Source organism: Stenella coeruleoalba (assembly GCF_951394435.1).
Source record: "Stenella coeruleoalba genome assembly, chromosome: 5".
Lineage (NCBI taxonomy): Eukaryota > Metazoa > Chordata > Mammalia > Artiodactyla > Delphinidae > Stenella > Stenella coeruleoalba.
Window position 1 is genome coordinate 98,886,405 of NC_137150.1, and position 19,170 is coordinate 98,905,574.

Sequence of the window (19,170 nt, forward strand, 5' to 3'; positions counted from 1 at the left end):
TTAGATAGGGCCTGTGCCCTCCAGTTTGCCCTGGAACCCATGCCTGGCTTTCCTCTTAGGTTCATCCTGCTTCGTTCATTGGTGTTTCCTGCCAGGTCCTGATCCAGGGAGACATCTGAAGTTGCAACTCTTAGCCAAACGCTTGTTGTCTTTCATTTTCTACTTTGAATATGGAAGCTTGGTTTTTGCAGGGGGCTAGAGGGTGATAAAAATAAAACCAGGGAATACCCCCTCCATGAATAGAGAAGATATGAATTAGTTTCAAGCTCTGTTTTCCATCTGGAAAGATTTAGTTTGTTGTTTATCTAATCTGGTCATTTCATGTATGTTAATCCTTGCATTTTATTCCCTTTTCTGGAATCTTTTACATGTGTGTTCTTGTGAAATTTTCAAAAGTTGCTTTGAGATATTTTTTGGAATAAAAGTATTTTTGATATATGAACTGTGGCTTATATATAGTGTTTTTCATAGAATTAAGTATTGAAATTTAGATTCTACATATTATTTTTAGTATGCAATTACCACAAAGATAATTTTTTTTAAAAAAGAAGAGAATGAAAGAGAAAGAATAAAGTAGGGATCTCTTAAGGAAGCAGGACCTAGAAAATATAAATCACTTAAAATTGAAAGAGCAAATAATCTTTTCATATGTAAACTTAATTAATATTTTTATTTATAGTGATTCCTTCAACTAGTCATTGCCATCCAAATGCTAACTAAATGAAAATTACAGGACACATAAAAATTCCAGAAAAGTCTAAACAAGCTCTTCTATGGCCCAACGTCTGGTTTCAGTCTTCAGTTAATGTCCTTCTAGTCCTTGTCATTATCTAATTTAATATTTATTTCAGTTCAATATCAAACCTTAAATGAAACTTCCTTCATTTTAAGCACCCTACTCCCAGAGGGAATAGCACCACTAGTACCCACTATTCAAAAATGCCTTGATTAGAAAGCGTTGGCTTTTCCCTTACCAAAAGTGGCTTTTAGTGACATTTTCTTGAGCCTGTTGTGCTCCAGAAGCAGGCTCTCATTTCGCCTCTCCTGGCGTAATCTCTAAGTGATACCTGAATGATCCAGTCTGCATCTAAAAATCTCGTTGTGTCTACCCCACAGCCCCCAAAACTGGACCTCATCCTTTTCTCCTGAATAAGTTCAGCCTTAGTACTCAGTATCAGCAAAAACTGGTCTGCATTCTCCATGCCTAATTTGAAAAAATCATCAGTGACCTCCAGTGTTGGCTTCTTTTGCTTCTCATTTATCATTTTCCCATGCTCCCCTGTCCCACCCTGAATTCACTTTCGATCCCTTTTAGTTTTGTCCTGCTCTCCTCAAAACAGGCTGTTCAGCCCGCTTCTCATGATAGTGCCAACTAGTGGTGACGCTGATGTACCACTGACATGTATATACCAATGTCTGCCATTTGACTTCATAGGCTCAGTATTTGCCCAGTGCCCTTCTGATCAGACTGAGCATCTAAAACCAAATATATGCTCATTAAAGCAATCCATGCAGTAACCCACAGGATTCCCTGTGGAGTAGTGTTACAGTAATGAATGAACCATTCTATTTATTCACCCTCACTGTAATCCAAAATTACACAGGGCTGATGCTCCCAGATTAACGCAGAGCAATAATACAATGTACCTCTATTCTGATCCTAAGAAAAACAAATGAGCTCATCATTGCTTGATGACTTATTTGTGGTTTACTGAGATTTGTTCTTTGCCTGTGTAATAAATGTCAAAGTTCTATTATACGTGTTATTTCAAGAAAAATAAGAGTGTTGTTGGGCAATAAATGATAGTGTGAAGTAAGCATTTGGGAAATGTGAAACACGTTGTCGCCCACACCCAGTGACTTGGACGAAGATAGGAGAACTTCTGTTCAAACAAAATATTTAATGTCGTATCTGAGAGCCAAATAAAACTCAAATTATTGACTAACCATTTTTTTTTTTTTCTGCTAACATAATGTTAATATAGCTTTTCCCCCTCATCCTTACCTCCTTACAACTGGAATACACATTAACAATTCAAATACCTGAGCCATACTGGATCAGAATCTCTGGGAACTAGCTTCTGGGGAATGTGCCATTTTAACGAATTCACAGGTGATTCTTTTGCACACTAAAATTCCAGCACCACCATCTCCTGGCATTCTTTCTGTCTCTCAAGAAGAGGGAGATCATTGTCGCTTTTTCAGAACCTCTGAAAACATGCTTTCCACTAACAGCTCCAATAAAGGCTGTGTCCAGGTTTTTGTGGGACTGTAGTTTTTTCAACTTGGGGAGGGCTTCTTTAAAACAAAAACAATATAAATGTATGGATACAAAATCAATCACAAAAGTGAATATTTATTTATAATGAGAAAAAAATCAAAATAAAATACCAGACCATGGAGTTTCAGGTTCCTTTCTTCTGAGATCTCTTTAGGTGATTTACCAGAGTGCTTAGGTAGAAATGCTTCCCAGTTATAACCTGTTTCCCTTCACCAACTTGAATACTTGATGGTTTTCAGAAACTCTCAACATTCACCAGAGTCCAGGTGAGGGAGAGGCTCTGTGACCGAAGCTCAGTAGCTTCATTCTAAATCTACCTGAAAATATAAGCTATGCACGGACAGGTCACTAACACCCATGGAAACCAGTCGAGACTAATAGTATTGATTGGTCACCCTGAACCATTTTCCTACTGACCTTGACTTGTCTCTGCTTCTCTCTACCTAGGACTTTACAATGACTTTTTATCTCAGGCATTACTGGAAAGATGAAAGACTTGCCTTTTCCAGCAAAACCAACAAAAGCATGACTTTTGATCACAGATTAATCAAAAAGATTTGGGTGCCTGATATCTTTTCTGTCCATTCGAAGAGATCCTTCATCCATGATACAACTGCGGAGAACATCATGCTGTGTGTACACCCTGATGGAAATGTCCTCTTCAGTGTCAGGTAAGGAGGGCTGTCTACTGCCTTTGGCTTCCTTATACCACACCATCTACACCAAAGCTGATGGGCCTCACTTCAGGCTAAACTCCCAATATTGCTGTATTTAGTAATGCTGGAGCTTGGGACACAAGCAGAAGATGTGATTTTTCCTGGTTCTAACTTCCAGGTTTTAAAGAATGGTTTCCTAGTCTAACTGTACCCACTCTGGGCATGTATTGGAGAATGATAGGAAATAAGGTTGGACAGAGTGGAGCTGAATTATGGAAATCCTTAAGAATCTGGCCCACAATTTTATAAGTATACAAAACTACTTTTCCTCCTCACCAACTCCACCCCACCCTGCACCCCAACAAGCAGTCTTGGAATCTTGGATCAACTAAATAATTTTGTTAACTATCTCCTTCATTTTTCACAGGAATATATAGTCATCATCCAAGTTACCCCTAGTTTCTTCATTTAAAAAATTTTGAAAATGAAAAAAAATTTTTAATTTAAAACATTTGTACTGACACTATGCTATAATATCCCTCCATCTTTAATATACCATATGTTTTTAAGCCTGAGTCCTGTGCTTACTGAGTGGCTTACCATAGGTAATCCTAAAAATGTTTGGTAAATCCAAGCAATTCATTTTTTTTATGTCTTAGAAATCCCAGAAGGATTCAGTAGTAAACTGAAAAAAACCAAAAAAATTAGCTTCCCAAAAGTTATCCATGCCCTAATCCCCAGAACCCGTGAAGGTTATTTTATAAGGAAAAAAAAAAAAGATCTATGCAGATGTGATTAAATAAAGGGTCTTGAGATAGGGGAATTATTCTGGATTATCTGGATGGGTCCTAAATGCAATCATCTGTATCCTTGTAAGAGAAAGGCAGAGGAAGGATTTGACATACATGGAAGAATAGAAAGCAGTGTGACCATGAAGACAGAGATTGGAGTGATGCAACCACTAGCCCCAGAATGCTGGCAGCTACCAGGAGCTGTGAGAAGCAAGGAATGAATTTCCCCCCTAGAGCCTCTGGAGGGAGCAGGGCCTTTCTAACACCTTGATTTCAGTCCAGTGATACTAACTTCAGACTTCTGGCCTCCAGAACTGTGAGAGAATACATTTCTGTCGTTTTAAGCCACCAAGTTTATGGTAATTTGTTACAATGGAAATAGGAAACCAATACAGATTCTTTTTGTTCATTAAAAACACCTTGCTCACTTTAGTACAAAGGTGCTATTACCAGATGTTTCATATGCTTTTTTTTTAAAAAAAATGAAATTAAAGGAAAATACTACTTTCCATAGGACTTTTAAATCAGAAGTAACATAGGACTCTAATAAGTACTGGAATCAAGCGTTCCTAGGAATCAGAAGCCGATTGGCAGCATCTGGCCAAGGAATCAACTGATTTAAATTAATTATTTTGACGAGGCGATATCCACTGGAGAATTAACTCGGGGGATTATCCTTACCCTGCACATTCCAAAGAAAGATTTAGCTCTTGCCTGGTTCCTGGGAAATAACCTACAAGCCCTTGGAATATCCTGCCTGATAAGTATGTCTTTGTTTACCCGGAGGCCTTGAGCCGCACGGTATCAACTTGATCTCTGGAGGAGCTAATACTAAGGTCAGCCATAACTATGTGACCAACCTTCAGTTAATATATACTTTGGACTCCAAAGCTTATGTAGCTTCCCTGGTTGGCAATTGTCCGTGCATGTTGTCACACATCATTGCTAGGAGAAGTAAGCACTGTCCATATACCTTCACTAGAACAGGACAGCTGGAAACTTGCTCCTGGTCTCTCCTGGAACCTACCCTATGCATCTTATTTCATTGCTGATTTTAACTGGTATCCTTTCATTGCAATGAACCATTAACTGTTAGTATAACAGCTTTGATGAGTTCTGTGAATCCTTCTAGTGAAACATTGAACCTGAGCTTGGTCTTGGAGAAGGACTCAAAACTGTTGTCTGCACAGCTATTTCAGCTGACAGCAGAGACAGCTGAAGCCCAGCCAGTCACCTGGTTTCAGGCTTGGTTCTGACACCGTCTACTGACAAAGATTCTCTCTTTGACCAAATTCTACTCAGTCTCCTCTGAACTGTCTTCTCACCTAGGCCCTGCTCCCCTATTATCAATATCTGATCACCCTCCATATCTGATGAGGTTCCTCATCCACCCCCTAACCCCCAGCTGATATCTGATCACCCTGGCCCCCCTTCAGCAAGAATCCTGTTAGGTCCATTTAGCCAGAATCGCCCAAGCCCTGATGTTTCCTCTTGGTAATTGTTCATCCACTGACCTCCGCACCTCCACCCCACTCCCTCTTCCTTCACTATAAATTCCCACTCATTATATTTGGAGTTGAGCCCAATCTTTGTTACCCATTAAAAAAAAATTATAGTAGCCCTCCTAAATAGAGTCTGCCTACCATTCTTTAACAAGTATCATGCATAGTTTTTTCTTTAATAGTGCCTGCCTAATCTCCTTGGTTTTTAATTTATTCATATGTACTCTGAAGGAAGTAGACTCAAAGATTTCAGAAGTCCTTTCCAGCTTTAAAGTACAAGGAAGATGCCAAAATGAATATGTTTTGTGACACAAAGTTATCCAGACATCTCCCTGGCTTGGCATTTGGCTGCATGACTATTGACAGTAGAATTCAACCCCCGGCAGATAAAATGGTTCTACTCCTCTGATTAACTTGGATACACCATCGGTAGGACCAGCTGTTGCCTTTGTTTTTTGCAGACTTGCTCAGGGGCCTTTTAAGGAACCTCCGATCTGCTATTGCGGGTACCAAAGTTCAACAGCCTCTGCCTGAAGCCAGGAAAAGCTAAAAGGACATAAAATTTGAAAAAGCAGTCCTCATCAGTATGCAAGCCTTTCACTTGATAGCACCTGAATTACATGCTTAATAGCACGTAGATCTATAACTGAAAATGCTCCAGGCTTTCCCCTCACTCCTGGAAAGATAATTTCCTCAGGTAAACTTGCTTTGTGAAAGAAACCTTTACTCATAGGTTTTTATTACCACCATTCCAGCTCTTTATTACTGGAAACTATTTAAGTTTGCATCTTCCAGAAAGCAGAAAGTATTTAAATCTATTTAAAAGTCTTCTCACTTTGAAGTGTGTTTTTCTGAAAACACCCAGAAAATATAGAGGAAGCTGAGCAGGAAATGGTGAGATCAGAAGCAATTATTAGGGCAGGAATTCACTCCTTAACTGTGTCTTACGCAAATCACCTACCTTCCTGGGTTTGCTTCCTTATGGGTTACTTGGAAAGAAGATGGTAACACCTGTTTTGCATTAGTCTTGAAAGGCACTCAAAAGTGTCAGAGAGCTTCAATGCTGCATTGCTTATTTGACCATGTGGTTAAATGATCTGCAGTTTTCTTTTTCTCATTCTTGCTATAGAATAACTGTTACAGCAATGTGCTTTATGGATTTCAGCAGGTTTCCACTTGACACTCAAAATTGTTCCCTTGAACGGGAAAGCTGTAAGTCTTACTTCCCTATGGAGTATGTGTGGTCTGAACACACCATCACATACTTGCATATAAGTAAGCATACTCTTAACAAGCATGTAAACATCTTGATAAATATATCTGTCCAAAACAGCTGGTTGGTTGGTTGGTTGGTTGGTTGGTTTTTTAGTAAGAATCATGATGGCAAATTGTCTCTCAAATGAGAAGATAGAAGATTCAAGGAAAAAAATGCTTTGATAACTACATATTCTGCAGTTTCCACAATGATTTTAAAGGAATAGCCCCCTAAAAAGTTGTATTCTTGCTAATGCTATTAACAGAGACTGGCAGATTTAGAAAGCTCCGCCATTTATGTTCCCGTATAAATCCCAGTCTTCCATTAAGTATGCTTTGTTTCCCTGGAAAAACCCAGCTCTAGACTTAAACCTCCTAATCAAAGCCCTGTCAGAGGGCATCTGAGCCAGCTCCCTGTCAATTACTTTGACCCACCAGCTATTTTTGACATGATATCTTAAAAGCTGACTGCAGTTTTCCATAATGTGGGTAAAATGCTGGGAATCTCAATGGATGTCTCCTACATAGATGCTCCTCCCCAAATCCATTAGAAACTCTCTTAATAGTATTTGATTATAGAAGAAAATTCTGTACAAGCCCAGCTCACTCTGGAATTTCATCCAATAGAGCTACAAAACTAAAGGGACCTAAAGACTTGGCATCAGACCTGTGAGGGAAAGGCGGTGCTGTGACATCACAGTACACACAGACATGGAAACAGCTATTAGGAGAGTTTTAATGCGTCACGTGGGCACAGAAAAAGCTGCCACACTATGCCAGTAATCGGGGTCTAATTTTTGGAGGTTTTATTTTTCTTTTTGAAGATGTGGATATTATCAGTCTATTGGCAAACGTATATTTCAGAGCCATGACATTGGACCAGACCCCAGGGATACAGAACTGTATAAAACATGGTCATAGACCTCATGGAACTTACAAGAGCTTACTCCAATAAAAAGAATGTTATTTTCTTGTCTTAGATGCCTACAATGAGGAGGATCTAATGCTGTACTGGAAACATGGACACAAGTCCCTGAATACTGACGAGCATATTTCGCTTTCTCAGTTCTTCATCGAGGAATTTGGTGCATCCAGTGGATTTGCTTTCTATAGCAGCACAGGTACCGTATTTTATGTGGACAATTCATCAGCATTTATTGAGCATCTACTGTCGGCAAAGTATGAGTGGAAAGACCCAAGTCCAAACAAGCATCCCATTTGGCCAATAACATCATCCTTCTTTTATAGGCAGCCACCTCTACCTTTCCAATACAGGTGTTCCTCAACTTACGATGGGGTTACCTCCCAATAAATCCATCATAAGTTGAAGTGCATTTAATATACCTAACCTCTCAAATATCATAAGTAGCCTAGCTTACCTTTAATGTGCTCAGAACACTTATTCATCTAACTCAAATCCTATTTTATAATAAAGTGTTGAATATCTTCTGTAATTTAATTGCATACTGTATTGAAAGTGAAAAACAGAATGGTTGTCTGGGTGCAGAATCGTTGTAAGTGTATCGGTTGTTTGCCCTCGTGATCTGGGGCTGACTGGGGGCTGGTTCGCTGCGGCTGCCCAGCATCACACAGAGAGCATATGGCCAGCCCGGGAAAAAGATCAAAATTCAAAATTGGAAGTACAGTTTCTACTGAATGTGTATGGCTTTCATACCATCATAAAGTCAAAAAATTGTAAGTCAAATCGTCTTAAGTCAGGGACCGTCTGTGCAGATTTCTGTCTTCGTCATATAACCACCTCTAACTAGATGCCTTGCTTCCTCTCGGCCCCTGCAGTCTACTCTTAATACGGCAGACAGAGTGTTCTTTTGAAAACATAAACAGCACAATTCTTCTCTGTTCAAAGCCCTCTGGTGTTTTTCCACCAAACTTACAGCAGAATTTAAGCTTCTCACCATGGCCTGCAAGGGCCCACATGATCTTTCTCTGCCTAAGGCTCTGACCTCAACAACTACCCCTGCCCCCTCTCCCTACTTCTTGTGTGTCTTCAAACACACCCATCTTATTCCATCTGCAGGGTTTCTGCTTTGGCCTTTTCTCTCTCTGCCTGGAATGTTTTCCCCTGATCTTTTGATGACCAGCTTCCTCATTTTGCTCAGAGCTTTGTTCAAATATCATCTCCTCAAAGAATGCTTTCCTAGGGCTTCCCTGGTGGCGCAGTTGTTGAGAGTCCGCCTGCCGATGCAGGGGACGCGGGTTCATGCCCCGGTCCGGGAAGATCCCACATGCCGCGAAGCGGCTGGGCCCATGAGCCATGGCCGCTGGGCCTGCGTGTCTGGAGCCTGTGCTCCGCAACAGGAGAGGCCACAACAGTGAGAGCCCCGCGTACCGCAAAGAAAAAAAAAAAAGAATGCTTTCCTAGCCATCCTATCTAGAATAGACTTCCCTCCTCACCATTTCCCATGTGTACTTGTCTTCACATCACTAACCATGTCCTGAAATACATCTCTGTTTGACTGCCTTATTGTCTGAGTGCCTGACTAGAAAGAGTGCAGGGATCTGTCTGCCTTGTTCACCATCTCTTCCCCATTCTCTTGTTCACCTCGAATGTGCCTGGCGCATGATAGGTGCTCAATAAATAGCAGCTGAATCAATCGATCAATCAGTACGTCACTGTGATGCCACACACATGCCAAAAGGGTATAAAGAGATTTATTACTCACATAATGAGGTTTTCTAGAGAGAGCAGGGCAGGCTCCTGAGAAGGTCTGAAAATGTCTGAGAGAACAGAAAAGGGTGCCTGACTTGGGGTTCTATGGTGGTTAGAAAGTGGGGCTAGGGTGAGGATTCCCTTAAATGGTGCAGTGTTTGCATGGTTTGATCTTCCCACCAGTGCCAAAGAGGTAACATCTGGCTTTCCTCCTAGCTTGCCCAGGTGTGGAACAGAAGGGGCAGTGGGGCTAGAAAGTTATCAGAAGTCAAATATGAAAAATGGACTCACACTCTATTTATTGCACTACCCAAAGTGAGGGCTCCACAACTTTTCAAAGCAGCACTACCTTTCCTGGTTGGTAAAGGGAGCTCTTCCTGGCTACAGCTTCAACAACAAAACCATCCCTAGTCTCCCCATCCCAGAAGAACAGCAAGACAGAGCAACATTTCTCCTGCTGGGTTGCAAAAAAAAAAAAAAATTCAGAAAATTATGAGTAAAGAAAGGACCTCGTTACCTAAATATATTTCAAGACTTAAAACCATATGCACTAATGTCTTTCTTTATGAAGTACTTTCACAGCTTTTCCTTATCTCTTTTAATCTCACAATAATTATATGAAGTTATAACGTCAGAGATGCTATTATTTCACTCTGCAACCATAATCAAAATTCTCAATTGCAAACCATAATGAAGTGGACTGTGACATGGGTAATACAAGACAATGAGTAGCTTAAAAAATGTATATTTTGACTTTAGAATGCACTATGTAGTGTATCTTTTATTAGCCTTGGTAATGAAATTGTTTGGTGTTCCTGAAACGTATCAACTGATGGTGAGAGAAACTCAGAACAAGTAGGAAAGAGAAGGGTAACCAGCAGTTAATTAAGAGTAGAATATTGGGCTTCCCTGGTGGCGCAGTGGTTGAGAGTCTGCCTGCCGATGCAGGGGACACGGATTCGTGCCCCGGTCCGCGAAGATCCCATGTGCCGCGGAGCGGCTGGACCCATGAGCCATGGCCGCTGAGCCTGCGCGTCCGGAGTCTGTGGTCCGCAACGGGAGAGGCCACAACAGTGAGAGGCCCGCCTACCGCAAAAAAAAAAAAAAAAAAAAAAAAAGAGTAGAATATTAGGCATGCAGTCTGCCAATTCGGTGTGGATTGACTAGGAGTATATCTTAGACTAAGTGCCTAAATATTTACCTAATCTGTCTAAATAGGTTTGCCATCTTGAGTCACCTAAGAAATTACTACTGAGGAAGTAGAAGAGTTCTCCAACTTTGCAACATCTATGATTTAGTTTTATTTATTATTTTGACCTATAGTCTCTGTGATTTGAATAATTTTGTCTCAAAGTAAACTGCATTTATCATAGAAAAATTAATCTTACCACTTATTTATAAAAGGTGTACTTTCATTTTTATCATTTCATTATTCACTGCCTTATTTTAGAAAAGGTTTAATAAGATTGACATCACAGCTATTGTGAAATAAAGCATGATATGAATCAGAAATGTGTGAGAAAGAAAAATGTAAAATAAGGGTAAGTTATGTTATAGAATATATGTGGTTATTAGAGAATGGCACTCAGAGAAGTCCTATAGATGGTCCAAAAATATGGCTTTAAACTTCCTTGCAGCCAATGTGAAAAGGGAAACCTGAACAAAATGTGTGTGGATGTGACTACAATTTGTACTTTTGATCAGCACAAATTAATCAATATTACCAACGTGAGTTTATATAATTCCAACAACAAGCAAAAGAACATCATTTGGCTACTTTTTGGCAGACTTATCATAGATAAATTAATGGTACCCATGAAACTTTGAAATAATAAAAAATAGTTTACGGATACTCCCTCCCCCTAGCTCTTCTTTGAATCCCTAGCTGTCTGGATCCTAACTTGGAATCCAGTGACCTAGTAGCTACTGTGAATCTTTTCCTTCACATAAAATATTTCATTTCATTTGTTATAGCTAATAAATAGTGTATTGGCTATTGCATCAGTCATTAGCCATGTACTGAAGACTTTCTCACCTGCAGAAACACTGCAAACACAGTATATTTTGGAGAAAGGTCTTTAAAGGCCATCCCATAAAATGTAATTACCATTCATCCCTGAACAGCAGGTATGAAATTTAAAAGAGGATCTTTGAGTCAGATAATTAAACAGACTGCAGTTCAGTTAGTTCAACAAACATTGGATGGAGTGCCAGGCCCAGGTCCTATGCCAATGCTGGGTAAACAAGGGTGAGTGTGTTAAGTTCCATGTTCCCTAAGAGCTTGGAGTCTAAAGAAGCAGGTTGTTTCACTAAGTGTGGGGTTTCCGTGAAGAAGCCTGTTCTGATGAAAACTTTGGCTTTTTCTCACAGGTTGGTACAACAGGCTTTTCATCAACTTTGTGCTAAGGAGGCATATTTTCTTCTTCGTGCTGCAAACCTGTCTCCCGGCTGTGTTGATGGTAATGCTTTCCTGGGTTTCATTTTAGATTGACCAGAGAGCTGTTCATGCAAGAGGGTAAGTCTTTCCACACCTTTGTGAAATGTTAATACGGGAGAAATGTCGAGGAAGGTAAATAAAAAGGGTGGTAAGTGGAGAGGGAAAGAGACTGATGGTTTAGTAGGGATAGTTACTGATGTGGGCTCAGGTTACAGTATTTGGCTTGACAGCCTCAAGGGCAAATTGTAGTTGGACTCTTTCCTCGGGAATCCAGACATTAGGTATGAAGGCTGCACCAGCTGACCAAAGCTGGATGATAGTAAGGAGAGAGGGTGAAATTATGAAGCATAAACAGCCTCACTTTATAAATGTCTCTCTTCTCCCTTTCAGGAAAACCTCCCTATCCCTTGCCCAAGTTCATTTCACTTCCCCTGACAAACCCGTACATCACAGAAGATTTCAATTCAAACCAATTCACACTATACTACTGGTACCTTAATAAATTACTTCTTGGAGAAGGGGATGTTTGAATTTGGAAACATGAGCACTAGTTAGAAATTAGGGCGTAATCTAAACGCTAAAATCAGAATCAGCTGCAGTGGAATTTTAGGTATGGTGACACATTAGTGGGCAAGAGATTTCAGGTGGAGAAACATTTCCAGCCTCATTAACAGGTATATTATCTCCTCTATCTACATATGTTATATGCCACTGTCACACATACAGATTTATGGGAATGATTTCAGACTCAGCAGTTATTGAGTCCTTACAAAGTGGAGTTGCCAAGCTAAGCACTTAGATAACATGTTACTTAGTGGGAACCCAAGAGTCAATCCCACCTGCCTTCTTAGCTGGTTTGGGGCAGAACTCTATCATTTTGGTTGATTTTGTTCTTTCACCTGTAATGCTCTAACTAGAGAGAAGATTGTCATAAGTGGTTCATAATTATTGTAATTATCACGCAATTCATTCCAGAAAGGGTGATTTCTAAGTTAATGTTCACAAATTATATGCATACTTCAAAAGATCATTTGAAAGACATAAATCGTCATTAATATTAATAATTTGTTCACCTCTTTCCCCTATTAAAAGCTTCAATCTACAAGCATTTGAGGCTTGAATGTCTTCAAGAGGAAACATACTATCTGAATGAGTAATTAAATTATTGTAGCTGTTCCTTCACATCAGAGCAGCCTGGCCCTGACCTCAGTAGGGCAGTGTAGACCCAAAAGAGGAGACTAAAGGCCTATTTCCAGCCCTCGAGACAGAATGAGAAGGGTATTCAGTCTCTAAAGGTTTATGGATATGATTTTCAATAGGATCCCTGAAGTTGACTGCTCAACTCTTATACTTTGAAAATGACAGCAGTAAACGCTGGTTCCAGGGCAGGGTGGGTGAATGGAGAACACTGAAATCCATTTAAGTCGCCCCTGAAATTCTGTGCTTCTTGTGTCTACATCCGATTCCTCAGGGTTAGGAAATTGCTATGCAGATTTATGTAAAATAATATACAAATAAGAAGTGTCCCTCTCCTTTTTAATAGAACTGTAGTATTCCTAGAACACCGCTATCCTCTCAGGCTTTTCCTTCCTACCACCTTCAAGTTCTTTCAAAGATACTTTGCCCTCTGTTGTTTTTTTGTTTTTTGTTTTTTGTTTTTGCCCTCTGTTTAAAAAAAACTTTTTTGTATTGATGTATAGTTGATTTACAATGTTGTGTTAGTTTCAGGTGTACAGCAAAGTGATTCAGATTCCTTCCCATTACAGGTTATTGCAAGATATTATGTATAGTAACCTGTTCTATATAGTAAGTCCTTGCTGTTTATCTATTTTATATATAGTAGCGTGTATCTGTGAATCCCAAACTCCTAATTTTTCAGTGCACCCAGTGAGGAGTAGGGAGCAGAAATCCAGCCCAAGTTCCATGGGACATGGTTTGGGGTGACGTCCTCCATAGGAAGGGGCACCTCTTACTAATTTGTACAAAGATGTAGTTTGGGCTTGCAGAGGCCTTGTAATAGCTTATTTCACCTCCTTCTCTTCTTGCCCCAGTTCAACCCTATGACCAGAGTGATATCTCTAAAACGCAAATGTGATCACAATACTATCATCTCAAATGCCATTGGAGTAAATACACTCAACTTGGAATCCAAGGTGTCCCTTGAGGGTTGCCAGATAAAATACAGGACACTTGGTTAAATCTGTGTTTTAGATAAGCACCAAATAATGTTTTCGTTTAAGTATATCCCAAATATTGTATGGGACATACTGATACTAAAACACTGCTCATTGTTCATCTGAAATATAACTGAGTGTTCTGTATTTTTATTTGCTAAATTTTCAATCATACTCCTGCCTCAACATACTAGCCCTAATAAGCTTCAACCAATTTGAATGTTCAATGTTCTCAAACAGACCCTCATGCCTATCTGCGTATCTCACCTCTATACATTTGTTCTGGCTCTCACTCTGCCTGGAATGCCCTCCCTACCTGTCTTTCTCTGTCAAATTCAGCCATTTCTATACAGCCAGAAGCCTTTACTGATGGTTCCAGGCAGATATGGTCTCTCCCATCTTTGGACCACATAGCACTTTGTATCTCTCCTGAGACCCCTGCTTCCTCTATTTCATGTTCAGCTATGGGATGGGTTGGTAGCTCATCTTGTCTCCTCTATTAGAATATGAGTTTCTTAAGGAAAAGGATCATTATTATCCTCTTTTCTGTCCCTACGTGACTGGCACAGTGTCCTGCACATATTTTGTGCTCAATACATAGTTGTTAAACTACCAGTATTTAGCCCACCATGTTTTCAATAACTGTATTTTAGCTACTAACTGAAAACAATGATGATTCATTAAGACTCTTCCACATTTGGGTTCATTTGCTGATTGAGGATGAATCATTTGCTGGTTAAGACCCTTCCACATTTGTCACGTTTCAGATAAAGAACAGTGGAAGCTGAACAGCACAAAAGTATCAATTGTGATTAGGCACTTCTCATAAGAGACAATAGCTGTCATAACTTGGAATGTGTAATGGGTTAAAATACCATTCTATGTTTCTATTCGATCTGGTGTGAGGCTATTACAAGCTGTTCAAGGATGTTTTAACCCTCATGGAGGGTTCTCCTCTCCTTTCTACCTCCCTCCTTCTTTCCTTGTCTCCATCGTTCCTGTTTTGACCCCTCTGCTGGGGTATGCCATTCATGTACAATGTATGAAGTAATGGGGTCATTTATCAGGAAATAAACATGGCAGAGAAAGGCAACTAAAACTTTCAGGCATGTAGTCATTCATAAAGCAAAATGTCTAACAGAGGATATCCCGTATACCTGGAAAAGTAAATACTTAGGAGCTATTCATTTTACCATTATAGAAGTAACTAGAACTTCTGTGCCACGGGCTCTGGCACCACCTTTGTGGAATAATGGTTGTTACTTTCTGGCCATAGAGTGGTATTTGGATACCCAGCCTGTGTTTCTCTCCCTCACGTCACTTAATATTTTTCTTCTGCCTAGGCCTACAGGGAAAATGTTTTTGCTCATTTAAAGATGAATGTAGACACCTATTCCTTCAAAAGAGCTCCCCACCACACAGCCACTGAAGGGGTGAACTGACTCAGTAGTTCTAAGTGACGGCTGCAGGCCCTACTGCTTTCACACAGGTCAAGGAACCTCTCCATCATATATGGCAAAAAATAGCCAATGAAACACAAAGCTAGATGAATAATTCTCCCCTAACTGCAGGGCTCTTTGGATCTCATATGTGTCCTTAAGAATTAATATGGTGAGTGAAACTGCGAGGCTCAGGGAAGTTGAGTCCCAGAAGCCAGACTAACTATTGCCTCTTAACACTTTCCTCACTATGCATAGCAATCTCAGTAGGTGGGAAAATAGTCCTCTAATCCCAACACAGGACCTTTCTTTGACTAAATGGTCACTTCCTATAATTCAAAACTCCTTTATTGGGATGTTAACTTTAATGGGCTTGGAATGAATACAGTTTGTCAAGGTTAATGTATTTCTAAGGGGTGGCTCAAGACAAGTGTGGTTAATGTAGCTGTAATACTCCTCACTCCAAGTCCTATTGCTTTAGGAATTTATATATCAGTTTTCTCACCCCTTACTCCCTGTACTCAACATTCCCTTCTCCCCAGTCTCCCTGTCTCTCCCTCTCTCTGTTTGCTCCTTTTAAAGAGGGAAGTCTAGAATGCTGGTTTAAAAATAAATAAAGCTACCAAAAATTAGTTGGACTAAGCACCTTTCTAAAGAAAATGACTGCTAGTTTATTGCTGTCTGGCAAATATAGATAATGCAGTTCCCTTTTATTGACCCAACAGTCATCAATTTAAAATACATGACAAGAGCATGTATCTGTGTGTCTTTCTAAACCCTTATTTTGTCCATTAAGCTTCATGTTACTGTTCACTGAAAAAAAATCAAGTTCTATCTTCCATATCTTAGAAAACCAGTAAGAGAAAACATTTCAACATTTTTGAACAAATGAGGTAAACATTCCTAAATAGGAATGTTCATTTAGGATTTTCACAGTTTTCACGGTTTTACCTGGGAAATCCTGACAGGGTAAGACTTTTGGCCTCTTGTAAAGCACAAAGTACCTTCATGCTTCCTGACACAATTCTACACTCAATTTTACAGCATCTTGTCGCAGAGATACTCCATATATAGAAATTGGTTTATAATCTTAAAAACAAAAGGAGGGCTTCCCTGGTGGCGCAGTGGTTGAGGGTCCGCCTGCCGATGCAGGGGACGCAGGTTCGTGCCCCGGTCCGGGAGGACCCCGCATGCCGCGGAGCGGCTGGGCCTGTGAGCCATGGCCGCTGAGCCTGCGCGTCTGGAGCCTGTGCTCCGCAACGGGAGAGGCCTCAACAGTGAGAGGCCCGCGTACCGCAAAACAGAACAAAACAAAACAAAAGGAAGTTTCCTCTACAGGTTCAGAATGAGAGGCCACAGGTTTGCATGAAAAGAGCATGGTTCTACACTCAGAGAGAAAGGTTTCAGTCCTGCTCCTGACCAAACTCAGGCTCATTAGCCACTCTCCTCTGCAACATGTGGTTAATATTTACCTAGGTTTGCGGCGGGTAGACATTCAATAAAGGCAAGCAAGTTTTACTTATTAATCTCAGCTTCAGCTATACAGACACCTGATCCATTAATAAAAAGTTCACATCTCCATGTTTATGTAGCAAGGAATGCAAGCAGCCTCCACAGAGACGCAGATTATTGATATGACCATTGTTGGGGAAACCTGAGACTCAGTGGGTCAGTGGCCTGCATTTCATGGTAAGTGCTAGAGAAGCTTCTAGGTTTCTTATTCTGGAGTTCAAAGCAGTGTGAAGGTGAGATTCCAGGCCCTCCCGTGGTGACTATCAAATTGCCAAATGGCATTGGTTTGGGTCATCCAAAGGAAAAACTTAATTTGAAATTGAGTAGCTCTGTAGCAATGTCATTGTCTTTGATACGGGCCTCCCTCAGAGGAGAACCTCGCAGAATTATAGAATTTGTGGAAAAGGTAGAAACGTGCGGGTGAAAGCTGTCCACGTGCTGTGTCTGTACATTTAGGAGTAAATCGCAGTGCTCCTCCTGCTGTTCGGGACTCTGTCTGTTAACATTAAAGTGTCCTCACAACTTATAAAGATCATTAAGGATTCCATCTGCACCTCCCTGGTGGGAAGTTAATAAATAAAACCATGCCAGCCAGTGTACATTTCAAATATTTACAATACTTTACTTTCTCTCCAGGCAGTACTCTTGCAGTATGCCTCTGAGAAATTAGTGTAGACACAGAGTAGCCCTCCCCAAGGCTGGCATTTTATTAAGGAAGTCTCAGAGTCACCTCTTTCTCCATTGTCCCCCAGAACATTGATCTCGTTACCTCTGACGCCCATGGCAGGGATTAAAGAAGGGAATGGAAGAGAAGAAAAGGAAAGGGAAGAGGAAGGCAGTGGTCAGGGAGAGGAAGGGAAGAGAAGGAAAGTGGTAGGAGTACTGGACAACAAGGGAAAGGGAGGGGAGGCGCAGAAAGTAAGTGGCATTTAGCAGTTGCTTAGTAAATATTTACACTGAACCCAGCCTCCACTAACACACTTCCGTTCTCAATCTCAACTGAATTGTAGTTTCAGTAACCACGGGCAAAGTGATACCAATAACGATGGCTTGTAAGTGTTCTATATGAAAGAAAAATACAGAGAAAGCAATCTTTAATACTGCTAAAGATCACTCCCTGACAAATGAAAGATTAAAGATTGACATGAAGATGCTTTCTGAACAGTAGAAGTTGTGAAATGATGGGGAAGGGTAGCGAAAATGGTTTTAGAATTTCTTTCTCAGAAGAATTTTTAAAACTTGAATACATTATTACCTTCCTGGGATGGTTAGAAGAGACCCAACTGAGGGTGGGAAGCAATGGATCCTTAAAGACAAGTCTGACTCCGTGGAGACTTTAGCTGGAGGGAAGGAGACGTCACAGACAATGGAGGTGAGTGTGAGAAAATGAGATGGAAAGAGAAATCCAAGCAGAGTTTCTTGCTTAGACTCAAGCCGTGTACTGGGTTAACATGCTGGGATTCCGTCCACACACACACGCCTTTGATCGCCAGGTATCAATTTGGAAATGTATCCCCTGGTGTCATCCAGCACCAGCACCTGGAGCTGAATGGTTATGTCACTGAACTCATCACTGTTCTCAAATGGCAGGAATCACCATGGTGCTGACCATGTCCACGATCCTCTCTGGGGTGTGCGCCTCCATGCCCCAGGTGTCCTACGTCAAGGCCGTGGACGTGTACCTGTGGGCTAGCTCCCTCTTTGTCTTCCTGTCAGTCCTTGAGTACGCAGCCCTGAACTACCTCACCACAGTGAAGACAGGGAAGGTACTGCCTTCTTTTGACTGTTGTATCCTTTCCGGAATGTGAAAAAGACTACCCTCATCTATGCCCTCTCCTGACAGCATTGCGACCCTTGTGTGAAGTCCATGTGCCTTGGCAAGATGCAAGTTTATGGGGTGATGACAATTTGATATTGAGCTTTATTCTTTCTGCTCTGTGCTGGCTGGTTTCCTCAGCATCCTCATTCACCTTTGCCAAGAGATTTTCTGTGTGAGGAATTTCTCTCAGTGTGCTCCCCTCCACTGACTCTAACCCTTGAAAAGAAGGGGTTGATGTACAAATCACATCCTTTCAAGTAGATGATGATGATGATAATAATAATAGCTAACATTTAATGAGTGTTTCTTATATATTGACATTGTGCTAACCATCCAACATATTATGTCTTTTAATTCTCAGAGTAACTCCAAGAGGTTGGTACTTTATCACCTTCATTTTACGGAGGTGAAATAGGAGCAGATGGGGGAGTGACTTGGCCAAGGTCACACGGCTTAAGAGGAATCAGGATTTGTTTCTGCAGCACCCTGACTCCAAAGGCTGTGCTCTCAACCAATCAATGATCGATCTCCACCAAGAGCTAGGATTTATTTTCCTTTTCTAGTCACTCGGGAGAGTGGTAGAGCACGAGGGAAGGTTCTTCTCTTCACAGTGTACTGGGAATAAGGCACCTTC

General features: G+C 40.8%; 1 protein-coding gene across 1 annotated transcript in view; it reads left to right on the top strand.

The window, feature by feature from the left end:
- The window catches only part of GABRR3 (gamma-aminobutyric acid type A receptor subunit rho3), a gene marked incomplete at its 5' end in the record, with an annotated part of 32,271 nt that overhangs the window by 8,106 nt on the left and 4,995 nt on the right, over positions 1-19,170 (top strand). Inside the window, 8 exon segments of the mRNA XM_079921443.1 lie at positions 2,729-2,952; positions 6,360-6,442; positions 7,465-7,605; positions 11,526-11,638; positions 11,642-11,670; positions 11,983-12,034; positions 13,644-13,758; positions 18,308-18,483. Of these exon segments, the coding sequence (XP_079777569.1) occupies positions 2,729-2,952; positions 6,360-6,442; positions 7,465-7,605; positions 11,526-11,638; positions 11,642-11,670; positions 11,983-12,034; positions 13,644-13,758; positions 18,308-18,483 (933 nt within the window).